Source organism: Monomorium pharaonis, chromosome 3 (assembly GCF_013373865.1).
Source record: "Monomorium pharaonis isolate MP-MQ-018 chromosome 3, ASM1337386v2, whole genome shotgun sequence".
In the NCBI taxonomy this organism is placed as follows: domain Eukaryota; kingdom Metazoa; phylum Arthropoda; class Insecta; order Hymenoptera; family Formicidae; genus Monomorium; species Monomorium pharaonis.
The window spans coordinates 7,756,117-7,770,612 of NC_050469.1; the positions used below are offsets into that span (position 1 = coordinate 7,756,117).

The 14,496-nt window shown below is 40.1% G+C and overlaps 1 protein-coding gene across 7 annotated transcripts in view; it reads left to right on the forward strand.

Annotated features, from left to right (window-relative positions):
* Nucleotides 1–472: 472 nt before the first annotated feature.
* The window catches only part of LOC105831959 (formin-binding protein 1-like), a 36,971-nt gene continuing 22,947 nt past the window's right edge, over nt 473–14,496 (forward strand). For 2 of the 7 annotated variants that reach the window (XM_012672487.3, XM_012672488.3), the window contains exon 1: nt 473–1,226. In XM_012672487.3, coding sequence (XP_012527941.1) covers nt 1,203–1,226 — 24 coding nt within the window. In that variant the 5' untranslated portion in view covers nt 473–1,202. The remainder of the gene's footprint in view (nt 1,227–14,496) is intronic. The other 5 variants (XM_012672485.3, XM_012672490.3, XM_012672486.3 and 2 more) reach the window with 3 other exon arrangements.

Genomic DNA, 14,496 nt, shown 5'->3' on the forward strand with positions numbered 1-14,496 from the left:
TAATTTAGTAATCAACTATCTACTTTGTATTTCGTCGAAATTAATACATTATCTTATTATATATTTTTTATGTATATTTGATGTATTACATATGTGATATTTTAAATTTAAATTTTTAGTTTATTGTATATAAAATAACTATTATGTTTTACACGTATATATATATATATAATATAATATAAATTATCAATATATATAATATAAATTATCAATATAATTTTTAATACATATTATGAGAGCAAATCGTTATAATTTTTAGATTACATTAGATAACTTAACAAATAAAAAATATATACGTTCTGATTAGTATTGTTTAAGTAAGATACTGTTAAGAAAAACGATATATATATAGAAATAGATAACTTAATTCTCTACAGTAGCTCAAATGTCTGATTGAAACGATAACGTTATCATGAATGAAACTAAGTAAATTTTTCATGAACTTTAAATGTCTCTACTACATTTTCTTTAAAATGGATTTTGACAATTTCAGTCTCGATTATCGCAGTTAATTAACAATTTGCATGTTTAAAACAATCAGAGTACGTGCAAATATGTCACGCCGCGTGACTTATCGCGTTCTAGACAAGCAGTTGTCACTAATGACGCTTTCGATTAACGCTCAATAACACGTCATTCGCGTTATACGCGACGAGTCGAGTGTTCCGTTCATTTAGTTCCATTCAAATTTCGCGCCTCGCCCATGTTTGGCGCATGTGCACTCGGTCGTCGTTGGCCTGCCGACAGAGGGCACCACGCCGGAATTCTTGTGGGCGGTTTTTCGATGACGACGGCGGCGGCGGTGCGGTCAGTCAGTCCCGGCGGCGACGGTAGCGACGGAGGTAGGCAGGCAGGAAGGTGTCGGCAGGCGGTGGCGGGTAGTCGGTGGTTACGAGGGCGACATGTTGGACATGGCTGTGTGATCGTGTGTGCGCGCGTGGTGTGCAGTGGCGAATCTTTGAAGAACGCGCGCGCGTGATCCCCGTGTGTGTTTCTCCTTCGTTCTTCTCTCTTCTTCCGCCCCTCGTCGTCGTCCGTCGTCGACGACGATCGTGGTGTACGCACGGGTGGCCGCGAAGTAGTGTGCACGAAGTGAGACGAGTCGCGCGACACACACCACCAGGCGAGTCGCCGCTACATGTGAAGTGCCGCGAGGATAATTATTCGCCGTCGCGCCCGCTGGTTTATCCGGCCCAGCAAACATGAGCTGGGGCACGGAGCTCTGGGTAAGTCGCTCGTTCCTCTTTCTCTTTCTCTCTTTCTCGCTCTCTCTCTATCGCCGTCGCGTACGTTCGTCCTTGTCGTTCCTCTCCCTCGCGCCGCGCCGCGCCACGGGCGCCTCGCTCGTCGTCTCGTTTCCGAGATCTCGCTCGTTTCTACCTTACGGAGATCCCTCGAGGGGTAGATTTCGAAAACGGGTCTATCGCTCTTCCCGTCCCATGTGTCGGTCCCGTGATCGCGTATGCACATTCGTACGCACACGCACGTCCGTCCAGCAGCTGCCATTCCCTGTCGTGTTTACGGCCAGCGAGCAGCATGTCGTCGTCCGCACGGTAGCATCTGACCTGGCCTCAGGTAGCCGCCGACGACGTGCGCCCCGCGTGACGTTTCTCTCCTTCGTTCGTTGCGGCCGCATACCTACCGACACGACCCGAGAGGCCAGACCCGTTCACGCCGATGGCCGACCGTCCCATTCATCCTCTCGCGAAATTCCCTCATGCGCTGCTGGCTGGCTTCGTCGTCGTGCGTAAACAACAGCCGTTGTTCGCTCGCGCATGCATTTTTTCCCCCTTTTCTTCTCTCTTTCTCTCTCCTGCCCCCCGTCCCGTTCACTCGAGAGAGTGCTGAAACGTGCGCGTCTGTGGGATTGGAATTGCCGTCGTATTCGCGCGGACGAGCGAACAGGCGAGCGAGCGTCGACACGACGCGACGCGACGTCGGGTTCGTGACGTGCGACTCTTGCTCGGTAGTAGCGCGGTCGCCTTTTTTTTTTCCTCGAAGAAAATTGCGCGTCACCTCGCGACGACTGAATCGGCGGCTCGTGATGAATGTCCACGTCGTCGTCGCCGGACGTCCGGGGAGTCCCCGGGCAAGAGCCGCATCCGCTGCAATTCACTCGAAATTGGAGTCGTTATTTACTTTTCGTCTTATCCATCCTGCGAGAACCGAATCGCTGTTCCACGTCGTTGTGATTTATGCGACACGTCTGTGTCCGATAAGATATTCGGGACCTTCCAATATCCTTTCATTGCCGCGGGGATGCGTCACTCTTATCTCGTCAGTGGAATGAATGCGACTCTTTAAACGTCCAGCGGAGAAATGTGATTCATCTCTGTAGCTGATCCTTCAAGTTTCATATGGTTGTTATTCGCGGCGTGCTCTTGCGCGTTGTGCTTCCAGATTTTTTTCTCTCTTTTGTCCTTTATTTAATTAATGATTTTTTACTGCGCTAGGAAAAAAAGATTTAGTGCCTACAACAGAAGCCGTTTAGTTGAGTCAGTTGAATATTTTGTTACAAAATATTCAACAAAATATTGTATTACTTGTATGAAATGTAAAAAAAAGAAATATTTGCGCTAGTAATATTGCGCTTAGATAACTTAAAATTATTTAGATAAATATAAGATAAAATACATATGAATATATCATCCTAGATAAAATAAAAATAATTTATCCAGATAAAATATAAAATTATACATTATTTAATCTAAATAATTTTAAGCTGATATTTGTTGAGCAAAACAAATTTAAGATATAAAAACAATTTGTATTTTTATTTATAAATCTTTAGTTTTTAGCTTTTGTAAAAACAAGAGTTCTTTAAATAATTTAATCTGATAAAAAATCTTTTTTGTGATTTGAATTAATATGCAAATAAAAATCAAAGTAGAAAATAGATGGATTGTAACTTGCATTATATAAAACGATTGAAAAAATTCTTTGTAAACATTTTTCAACTCCCTTTGTTTTTTGGGGGGGACAATTTTTAAATTACGCTATTTTTTTAACTAGGTATGTAATCTGTCATTAAAAAAAATGGTTTACATAAACTGAATTTGAACAATCTAATACTTTTGTCTGAAATGACAAAACAGAGAGATAATATATATTTTATAATATATAATATATATTTATAATGCAAGTAAAACTATAAAAATATAAAAGATATATAAATTATTTCTCCTGGATAATTATATCTAAATAGTTGTATAAAAACAACAGCAAACACGGCTAACCAAGTAAATTTGTTTGGTTACATTTCTCTCAATCAAAACATTTTTCCTAGTGACTTTTCATTAGCCGTCAAATCACTGACAACTTTGACGGGGCCGCGCGAGATCCAATCTGCGTCGTGGTATTATCTCATCTGTTATTTATATTTGTCAAACGACTCCTTATCGTTATCTTCGATGTGTTCACGTGATTGTCGCGCGATCATCTCTCGAGAATCGGGAATCATGGGAGTCTCTCGCACGTCTCGGTTTCACTTAGCAATTAGCTAACAGGTTGACCGAGCGTATCTCTCTCCCATCGCACCTAATGAACCACTGGTTTCGACAGAATAGATAGATAGATAAATATTGACACTTTTTGTTATCAGATGAGATTTTACGCCAGACAATTCGCGTGAATTTTATACGTTTTTTGCTGTTAAAACGCGCTTATTCAGTTTTTTAAATTTATGCTGAAAATATAATGTCATATTATTAAATTAATAATCAATTTCTATATATTATTGATTATCAATTTAATATAACGTGGCATTATATTTGTTTATTTTAATTAAAAATTCAATGTTAATTGAGATGAGGTAGTACTTATTAAAGTGTACTAGTTTCTACCCTCTCCCCCATGTATCGTTTATCTATCAGCAGTTTATCCGGCATCTATTCGTTCAGAGATCTTTATTTTGCCTTGAGCAAACTCGTAATTTCACGGACTTAACGGTATCGATTTTTTTTACAATAAATACCAGCCCTTGCGTGCTTTCCACCCTTCTACACTGACTCGCTGATTAAACGCATCATCTATGTATCCATTCATCCATCGAGCCTTCTAATTCACTCTAGGTGAACTTATTGTAATTCTGATGACTGTACAGTTAAGTATCTCTCATCCTTGTGAAAGATAAGTGAAATTTTTTTGATCGCCTACCTCTCCTTTAATTAACCGCATCCTCTCGGATTCTTCCGCTTCTCTTTTTAACAGCTGTTCTATCTATCTGTCGGGCTTCATCTTGCTTCTTGCAGCAGGTTTATGTCTTTTATCTTGCGACCTCAAAGTTAAACAAGGTTGTTACGATTAGAGCATGTACAAGGGAAAGTTATTGCCTTCGTGCCGCTACAGGTGCATTGTTTGAAGACCTTGTTTTCTGTATTCCACAATTAATAATACGTACCAACGTTTCTGTGTCGTGAGATCCGAACGATTCCTCCGGTCTACCTGCTTCGGCCTAATAGGCCCGGAGGAATTCGCTCTTATTGAATTTCATCGTACGTGACCGTAAAATCGGCATTCTCCCGGCAAAACGGCCGTTCTCTCCTCTCTGCCCTTCAGACAGATACATTTTTGGAAAAGAATATTTTCGTTTCTTCTCCCGCGCGAATTACCTGTGCCGCCGCCGTCGCCGCCGTCGTCGTCGTCATCGCCTTCGTCTCTCTGTTGTTTGACGACGAAACCTGTAACCGCGATATCCCCGAAAACCAGTTCGCGCTCGCCGAGAGTTTTGCCTTTTCGGTTGCTAGCCGCGGGCGACGTCCCCCGTCCCCCGCGGTTCCTCCCCTCCTTCCTCCCTCTTGCTCTCGGCTCTGGTGGTTCTTTCTGCGCGCACCTTTCCTGCCCCCCTTCGCGCGTAACGTCGCTCACCTCCACCCGTCCTGCTGCCCCTCGCGCACCTTGCCCGTGAAGGAGCGCGTACGTTCTTTTGCTTCCTTTCCCGTGAAATCCCCGACCGACGGTCACGACGGCGGCGACAACGCCGGGGCTTTGCGGCCGACTCGCATCCCGGCAGAGAGAAACAGAAAAGACGTATGCTGTGTTTTAGAAGAAAAAAAAATTGTCCATTACCAACGCTAGATATCAGGATATGCTTCGCTTGCGTGACAATACCCCGCCGTTGCAAAAAGTTTCTAGCGGTCTGCTTTCTCTGTTTTTTTTTCTTTTAATTATTACTATTATGATGAAAACTGGGAGTATATTGTGGTTGCAAAAACATTACGGAGGTTAATGATCTGGATTAAATATTTATTTTTATTTCGAATTTGAAAGGAAAGGGAGTGCGCGAAACGAGAGGAGCCCGCGATGCCACGCGTCTCTCTCGATTTTCGTGAACGGGCGCGACACGGGGATAAGAATCGTAGGAATCGCGAACGTTTGTAAAGCCGTAAATGGATTATACGCACGTCGCACGCGCTCATCTTCCCAGAAGGATTCTTACGTGTGTGTTCGCGTTACGTGCGCATAAAATCGATTCGCTCTTTGCTTGCCAATGACGTACCCTGCGCCATCGGTCTCTCTCTTTCTTTCTCTCTCTCTATTAATAATTCATTCGCGCATTCCGCGCGCCATAGTTTTCGTTACTCGTTCCCCGTTATGGACTCTATACGCTCGATGCCGAAATCCATATGGTGTATCGGTACATTTCCTTCACTTCATTCCGTTTTTCTCGATCATCATCTCGACAAAAGTTGATCAAAAATCTTTCTTGGCTCAACAAGCGCGAAAAACAGGAATCTGCAACGTAACGAGTCCTCAATTAATTTTAATCATTGTGATCGTTTCGGTTTCAATTATTTTTTTTTTTACTTGACGAGTGTTTGTCTTTCTTTTAGCTCAGCGCAGAGTCGTTCTTATTTCTCTTACCGTTAGCATAAAAAAACGTTCAGCTGATTGCAATTAATTTTGCGATTTATTTCGTTTCTTCGAGTGTAATTGTTTTTTTTTTCAAATCAGAGTACAATAAATTTATGTAAAAATCGTAATAATACATATTTATAATATTTTAGTGAGCGTGTATGATGAATCTCCTCTCTTTGTTCTCTCTAAAGGAGATTCCCCTTCTCTTTTCCTCTCGTAGAGATACGCCGAGGCACGCCCGTCTTGTACATGTGCTACTCGCGAGCAGCAGCAGCAGCAGCAGCTAGCGGTTAAACACGGAACGCGTCTTGTATCGTGATTCACAAGAAGGTGTACGACACACATCGATGACTGATACGTGCATACCTTGGACCGCGTGTCAATTTTACCAATTGATAACGGAAATTGCGCCGCTAATCGAACGCCGCCGATCGGCCGCGGCTCGATAGAGAGAAGAGAGATCTGGGTCTCGCCACTTAAATCTATTAGTGGACATTGTGTCACTTGCCGGGTATCGTATACCGTAGATTAGTATCGAGAGAGATACTACGTCTGATACTTTGAAAATAATCGGACGAGAGACGGTAAACAGTGTAAAATCACTCACGGCGCTAAACGTCGATCGGATCATAAAAAAAGTTTCGTTGATGTAGATTTCTCGATGTCGCAAAAAATTATCGCTAATTTTCGTATCTGCTAGAATTTCGACGGCCACATACAGAATGTAAATTCTGATTCTACTAACAATAAGATCGATTGAGTGCAAAACATGCGTGTCACAATATTTATCAATCCATTCATCTTGCACGCAAGACAATTTTTGCTGTAGTTGCAACATCTTTTTTTTTTTTAGTTGTACGAAGCTTCTTCTTTAATTCTTCCTCTCTTTTCGGGAAATACTTCCTTCTCGAAATCGGGAACGATCTTCAGTCGAAGATGAACCGCTCTTCTTCCTCGAGCTATCGGCCGCCCGATTTATCTCGTAAACCAGCACTGACCCTGACGAATTAATTCGGGTCCCCCAAAGCACCTCGAGCACACCGATGCTGCTGGAATCGATAGCACGAAGACAGTTCGGGGCGGTGGGCGGCACGGGGGTGAGTAGATGGGAGGGATAGAAACGGAGATGCAATCACGGGCGCTTACGTCATCCCTTTGTGTGTGTGTATGTATGGCGTCGCGGTATTTTGGAAATACTACAATACAGCGGCACGATTCCCGATCTCGCGCGCCGGTGGAGAAAGTAGAGGAACGTGCAACGCACGTTTCCTCGTAACCTTCACAGCTTTTCCCCTCTCCCTACCGCTCGGTTTCCTTCCTTCCTTCCACGTCCTTTTCTCGTCCGCGATAATGATCCGCGTAGGTGAACCGGAAGAGAGCGCGGCGACACACACGTTGCCACGCGATTTTTTTTTCTTCCCCTTTGTGTGCAAACGAACTTCGACAGAGGCTTTTCCTCGATTACTTGAACTCTTGGTCTTTCTCTGTCTTTCCGCTACTTATTTCCACGAGGAGGAAGTTGTTACTGTTATATTATATTCTTATAAAGCTGCACTTTCTCTATATAACAAAAGTGCTCCATTAAATCGAGGCTAAGCGCCGTTAGTTGCAAATTGTGCGCTGCGTTTCATTATTGCGAGATTCCGACTCTTCTCTATTCATTTGTTCACGTGTACTCCGCATTCTCCGACGTTCGCCACTAATTGTTTGGCTTTTCCGACATTTTTCCCCATTCCATTTCAAACAAAAAGAAAAGAGGAAGGCTATTCGGAAGTGAAGCGTTTCAGGAATGTGTCAAATCGTGAAATCACCGCGGCACTAGCGAGAGACTTTTACGAGCTTAAAGATGGTTATTCATCATCTTTCGCTGAAACGCATAATCTGCTAACGGAAATACGCTCTGAGAAATTTCCTAATGGAGACTGGGGCGAGTAAGCGTTCCCTCTTGCAACTGTACATTGGATATGTGTTATCGCCACAAAAGGAATTTCATTTTATCGTGACATTTTTGGCTATAAAATGAAAAAAATATGATTTAAACGATCTTTTCATCGTTTTCAGCGACTCGGTAAAATTTTTTTCACGAAATTTACATGTCGTGGTAAAGAGATTTTTCACGATATTATATTTTCGAGAGAATATCATTGAAGAAATATCGATACGTTTGTATCTTCCGTTGTCGGTTGTAGAGGAAACCGCTGATCGCGCCTAACTGTACCGCCATAAATTCTTTTTAATGACAAAGTGCATCAAGTGGAAACTCTTATCGAAACGCGCCACGTGATTTAAATTTACCGTAAAGAAAAGGCATGAGGAAGTGTGGCGAACAGTAACGATTTATTTATAACGTAATTATGATCGCGTAGCGAAAACTGTTTCGAGCTCTGGGGATTTACTCGACCGGATATTGCTTTTATTATTAAGCCCGTGCTTTATTTCTGGTGTAATTTTTTTTTTAATCGATTCCCCTTATGCACACATATCTCACGTTTTTATAATGACAAAACAGGATAGATTTGTTTTGATAGGAAAATAAAAGAGATAAACGTTCGATGGAGAAATTGAGTTATCTCAGTCAAGAATTAATTGCACCGATATATCGACTTGTTGAATTTACATTTTCTTAGTTAATTTTTGAAATATAATTCCGCGTGTTAATTATCGATTACGACGATTACGAGTTCAGGAAAATAAATTACAAGTTTGGATTTTTGAAAAGCACAACGTGCATTTTGTCATTTAATTAATGGGGAGTGTCTGCGCGCGTTTGTAGCAATATGTTATGCACAATCCAAGCGCTTTTCGATTGGATTCGCGTCGCGGCGAAAGGGTTAACCGGGGTGATCGGGGACCTAGCGTGACACCACCACCTAAACGGGTTTGTCCGGTTTGGCGAATTCCACTCAACACCGTTATTATTTGCTTTTCCCGGCTTTGCGTTACTTTCGCTCGAAATCGGGAGGAAATCATCCGGCCTTTCTGATCATTTGAATCGTAATAATTTCATATTTTCTATATCATCCTATATTTTATATTAATATTATCTATATATGTTGCCATACATAACATTGATATTATTATATTTAAAATTTGCTATTATGAATCTTTTATTGCTTCTGCGATATCTGTTTTTTTTTTACGGTATTGTGATTACGAGGTTATCTTAATATATATCACAATATCGAGACATCGTATCATCGTGTATGTTTCATTTTACGATGCTTATCGAATGAAAACATCCTGTTTAGCTTTATTACTGTAATTTTGGCATATTTAATTTCTCCTTTGTTCTTTTAGCAAAATAAATCCCATTTATTTATTTTAATAAGGTATGTTAATTTAGCTTAATGTTTTTTTAGCTTTGAAACAGTAAAAACAAAAATATTTACATTAAATAAAAACGAAAATATTATTTGGCTCAAATAATTTAGGTTAAATTTAATTAAACCATGCAGAACATTTTCCAGCTTTTTTCTGAATGGACAAATAACTGGTCGGTAGATTTTGTAAAGTTATCAAATTGAGAGAATAATCTGTTGGTGAAAAATCTGTTGGCATCTCCCAACCCCTTTGCACGCATCACAGATTATTACAGGCCGAAAATTTAAAACGCTTGCAATTCCCACGTTTCATGGACAACCAGTGGCCATTATCTTGTACGGTTACCTGAAGATGTTTGCATGATTACACGCTTCGCATCTCAGTTGTTTGAAGAATTTTACGAGGTGTATGAAAACAGTGTGAGAATAGTTTCCACGATTGTATGAAGACGATACTAGGGAGATCTCTCTGGTTCACGACACTTCTGGTCACAATCGAGTTCGATGATAGAAACGGCAAGATGAATTCTGACGATTTCAACAGTTCATTAATATTTAAAAAAATCTAGAAACATTGGAGACGAATTTTTATCGAATCTGTTTCGTAAAATAGTAAAGATATATTTTTTTTTTCCGAATAGCATTTTCTGTTTTATTAGCGTTGAATGGTCGCCGTTCTGTGAATGCGGATGAAATGTAAAATTCAGAAGATCAGAAATTCGGCTTCTGATTCAGATTTCCCGATTTCTCCGGAGAAACTTGATAATATATATATTATAATAGACGTTTCATGCGCAACGCACATATACTCGTATAAATGATAATTTTAATTATACGAATAGCATCGCTTTTTTTCGGATAATAGTAGGTCAACGTATCAAAAAGAAATTACATGCTCTATATACATATATCATAATTATTCCATTAATGGTAATTTTATTTTGTGCATTCTGATGTAGATGTACGTATATTTCACGTATTAATTTGTAATATCGAAAAACGGGGGAATTTTGTTAGATATACTATTATTCGAAGATGAGCGCAAAGAATTACTTTGAAATAGTATCAAGATTATAGTGTGCACGTGGTGATTCCTCGTTTGTCGCGAATGTGAGTATTTTTGCACAAACTACGGGGTGTCACACGCGGAAGTATAGACACGCAGCGATTTATTCTCATGACGAGGCTCTCGTCTCGCAATACGTATATTTGCTTTCTTTAGTACGTGTATTTGTAAAGTATATAGTCAAATATATACTTATCGTCCGTTTTTCCAGGAAAATATACGCGTCGTGCGGGCGGATGTTTAATCGCGCCAAGACAATTCCGATGTAAAAACAGATGAGGCGTAACGATCTCGATATCGATATCAGCATAATTCACTAAGAGAGAGGAAAACTGAGAAAAGGTTTCCCGGCTCATGCTGCCTACGTACGTCGCCGTACGGTACACCGTGATCGTAACGTAAAGGATTAACGAATTCCACGTTCGCGTGTGACACCCTGTAGACGCTTGTCTCGCCTTCTCGGGTACGCAACGTGCGTGCGTGCGTGCGTGCGTGCCTGGCCGCGTGGCCGCGAACTGCAAAGGGAGCGAACCTGCCCCACCCACGCGTCGCAACGAATCTCTATAAATACCCGAACTCTCGAGAGCGCGCGCTTGCACTCGCGAGAGTGAAACGTGCATAATGAGAGCGAGAAAGAACGCGCTGTCGTTGTCCGCGTTGATTAAGGCTGCCGCGCACGCGGATCGGAGAGATCTTTTTTTTTTTAATTCTTCACGCGTTCGCGCACGCACACGCGTGGGTGCCCGCGTGCCCTAAAAATCAGGCGAAAAAAGAAACGGTAAATTTGAGAGTTATGATTTAATCAGTCTTTAATACGTATACTTCTTTTTTTTTTAAACGAATCGTTTAAAGTATAAAAAAATATATATATAATGATAGAATGAATACAATAAAATAAATGTTTTCTTCGCTTATATTTCATAAAAAATACATCTTTGAGAAACTGAAAGCCATGGAAATATGCGAATGAAATAAAAGTATGACAACGAATAAATTGTTCTCGACGTGCTGCAGTTGTGCCAGAGGCTTTGGGGAGACTCGTCGGCTCTTTTCGCGGCGGTCTTCTTTAATTTTCGCTGTTCGCATAACCTAGACTTACGTAAGGGGATAAAGTATGCTAATTTTCTTGCTTCGCGTTACAGCACGATCTACTGTAAGTAATAATACATGCGACGACATTGTTTCGCTGCCCGGCGCGTAACATGCCTTTTGCACTATATCGATAGCTACAAGATTTTTTGTTAACTTAGATACTTTTTTCATACACGTCTTAAGTCTTTATCCTCCGTTATATCCTCCGTATGGATTATCCCGTGATTATAAAAGCTGACGAGTTTAATTTGCTTTCCAAGACTACGAACGTTGAACCATTATTCCGGTACTGGAACAAAGCGCTGGGCGATCGACGCCGCAGGGAGACCCACGCACGCGTTTCTTATCATCCGCTGCATCCTCCATTGATAACAAGGCCTAGATTATTTCTCCTCGACGTGTTCCCTCTCCCTCCCCTTCTCACTCTTTCTCTCTTTCTCTCTCCGGTCACTCCTATTCAATCTCACATGGTTTTCGTTCCGAGCGCAGCGGCGAACGAGACGAATATTCGTATTGTGATTCATACTGGCTGGAGATTAAAAATGCATTGACGAAAAATATGAATGAGTCACGCGCGCGCGATCGTATTGAGTCGTGATAAGCTGAAAGCAATATTGTCGGCTGTTGGCGACGGCGACGGCGACTTCTTACGAAACGCAATTAAAAGTCAAGAATCACTTGCTGTTATTTTCCGTTGGGATTATCGTTCATTCGGGAACGGCGGGAGAAAAAAATGGATTAATATCCTTCTTGTAATCTCAGATTTTATATTAAAATTTTGATAAATAATTATCTTGAGATTGTATTGTAATTATTAAAAGGAACAAAGTTTTGTTTCTTCGAGGTTCAGTCCATCACGGAAAGAAAGGTCTTATCATTTGTGGTTCATCACGAATCTATCATCAAAGTTTGAACGACTAATCGCAGTCTAGCACAAAAATGATCGAGATTTTTTCTAATGCTCGCGAATGCAATGAAACCGTTGCACGTGCACGCGTGAGGTACACGTCGCGAACCGAGACGCACGTACGCGTCTCGCCTCGCACGCACAGACATGCGGTACGAATTAATTAAGGTAGAATCGGCGAGACGTTCGTCATTCCGACGTGCTGTGGTCAACGACTACGCGAGCCTTGTGCCGTTTATCGTTTTTATATATACATACCATACATATATATTTTTTTAGCAAAACCACCGAGATAGCGAGACGTGGTCGCTCGCGTTTACAGTGCGTATTTATCGAACGGCCGTATCTCGTGACATATCGCAGACAATTAAAATGCGTAACGTTACTTTTTTTTCCTCAAAATGTCATGACCTTTACGTTTATTATAAATAAAGAAGCTGTTGGCAGTTTTTTCAACTAATTTATTCAACATGAGGTATTTGATGGGATAAGTGGAGAGAGAGAGAAAAGAGAATATAGCAATAATATATAATATTGTGATATCTAATAATTTAACGTATTAAACTTCCGCTTGCCCTGTTTTTCACTGCTTAATCAGACTAGTATTAGTAAAGTTGCATTTTTCAAAGAGTTTTTTTAGGCTCTAAGAAATCTGAAAAAATTCTAGTATGCTCTTGTGATATTTAAGTATAGAATTATATAATTTGAAATGTTATTCTTTTTGTACATGTTCGAATGGAAAATAAAAACGTTAAAATTGTTGTCAGTTAGGTTAGTCGCCTGGAATGGTAATATAATGTATATTTTTAAATCCAATAATTTGCAAATATTTTTGCAATTGCTCACTACAAAAATGCAAGGTTTTTTATGGAAAAATATATTACTAACGTTCCGCAAATATTTCCTAATATGATGCTCAAATTGATTCCGAGAATTACTTGTTCCTCGAAAAATTAAGGACAAATTGGAAGATAAAAATCTCAAGATAAATCGCAGATTAGATAAGTATAACGCGAGGCAATTGCGAAATCGACGATGATAATACAACTCATTACAATCATTTATCGTTGTTATTGTTACTGCAGCAGCATTCGTTGAGTATCTATAAATATACGACACTTCATGTCGTTCATTATGCATGCGCCGCCGATATTACATCTCGTGTGCGCAGATGAATGCATCGATGAGATCCCGCTGAGATTTATTCTTCGTGTGTATCGATAGGATTAAAAAAAAAATCGTAAATCAAGATCTCTTGGAATAATCCTATCCTATCTCAAGATGCGTCTGCACGTAATTAAAATTTTATACCTATTATATTTATTCAACAAACGCATCACGTAATATAAGTAAATCATCATCTGTTATTAATAGTAAAAGAAATATTGATAATAGTTAATTCTACTAAAAATAACTTTATTTCTCAAAACAATTTATTTACATTTTACTTTATTAAATTAATATCAATATAACATATGCTTAAAATAATTTTCTTTTTTGTGCTATTTATATTTATTTTATATAATATGTTAAAAGTATATGTATGTCGCTGTGAATTTATTTAATTTATATACAGAGCCAAAATCCATATAGGGTATATCGTTTAAGTTCTTAACATAAATCAGTCATTCGGAAATCGTAGCAATAAGTACTGCGATACGATTAATCGGAGGTTTATGTAAGTTCTAAACTTACAATATCGCTCGCGGTAGTCAAGTAGCCACAACAAATTAATTAACGTCAAGGGTGAGATTAACTGTCTGTGATCGTGCCCGCACTTGTGTGCGGAGATGTTTCAGGATTTACGGCGTCTATTAAAAGCTCAAGAGCAAGGATCTGTTCGTGTTCATTAATGTGCGAAAAGCGCAGGCGCATGCCGACTGCCTCTTCGACCTTTCAATATTTTCTAGATAAGAGCCTCGTGCTCTTATGCGTGTCCGTGACAATTACGCGCGACGTCGCGAAGAGCGACAGTGATTACATAGAAATAATTCAGGAAGGCACTCGAATGAGATAGTAAACGCGTAGCCGAGCGTGTCTACCGGTATTTTTCTGATTTTATGAAGTAAAGGGCCAGAAAAATACTGGTAAATTAACATAAACGAAGTTATTGACGCCGATAAACTTTTAATTAAAACTAAACTTTATCTCTAAAATTTATTCGAATGTTATTTTTAAGATAAAAAAAAAAGATCAAAAGAGAAGTTGTGATACAGAAGCAGTGCCACCGTTTTACTCACTGACTGTATATATTC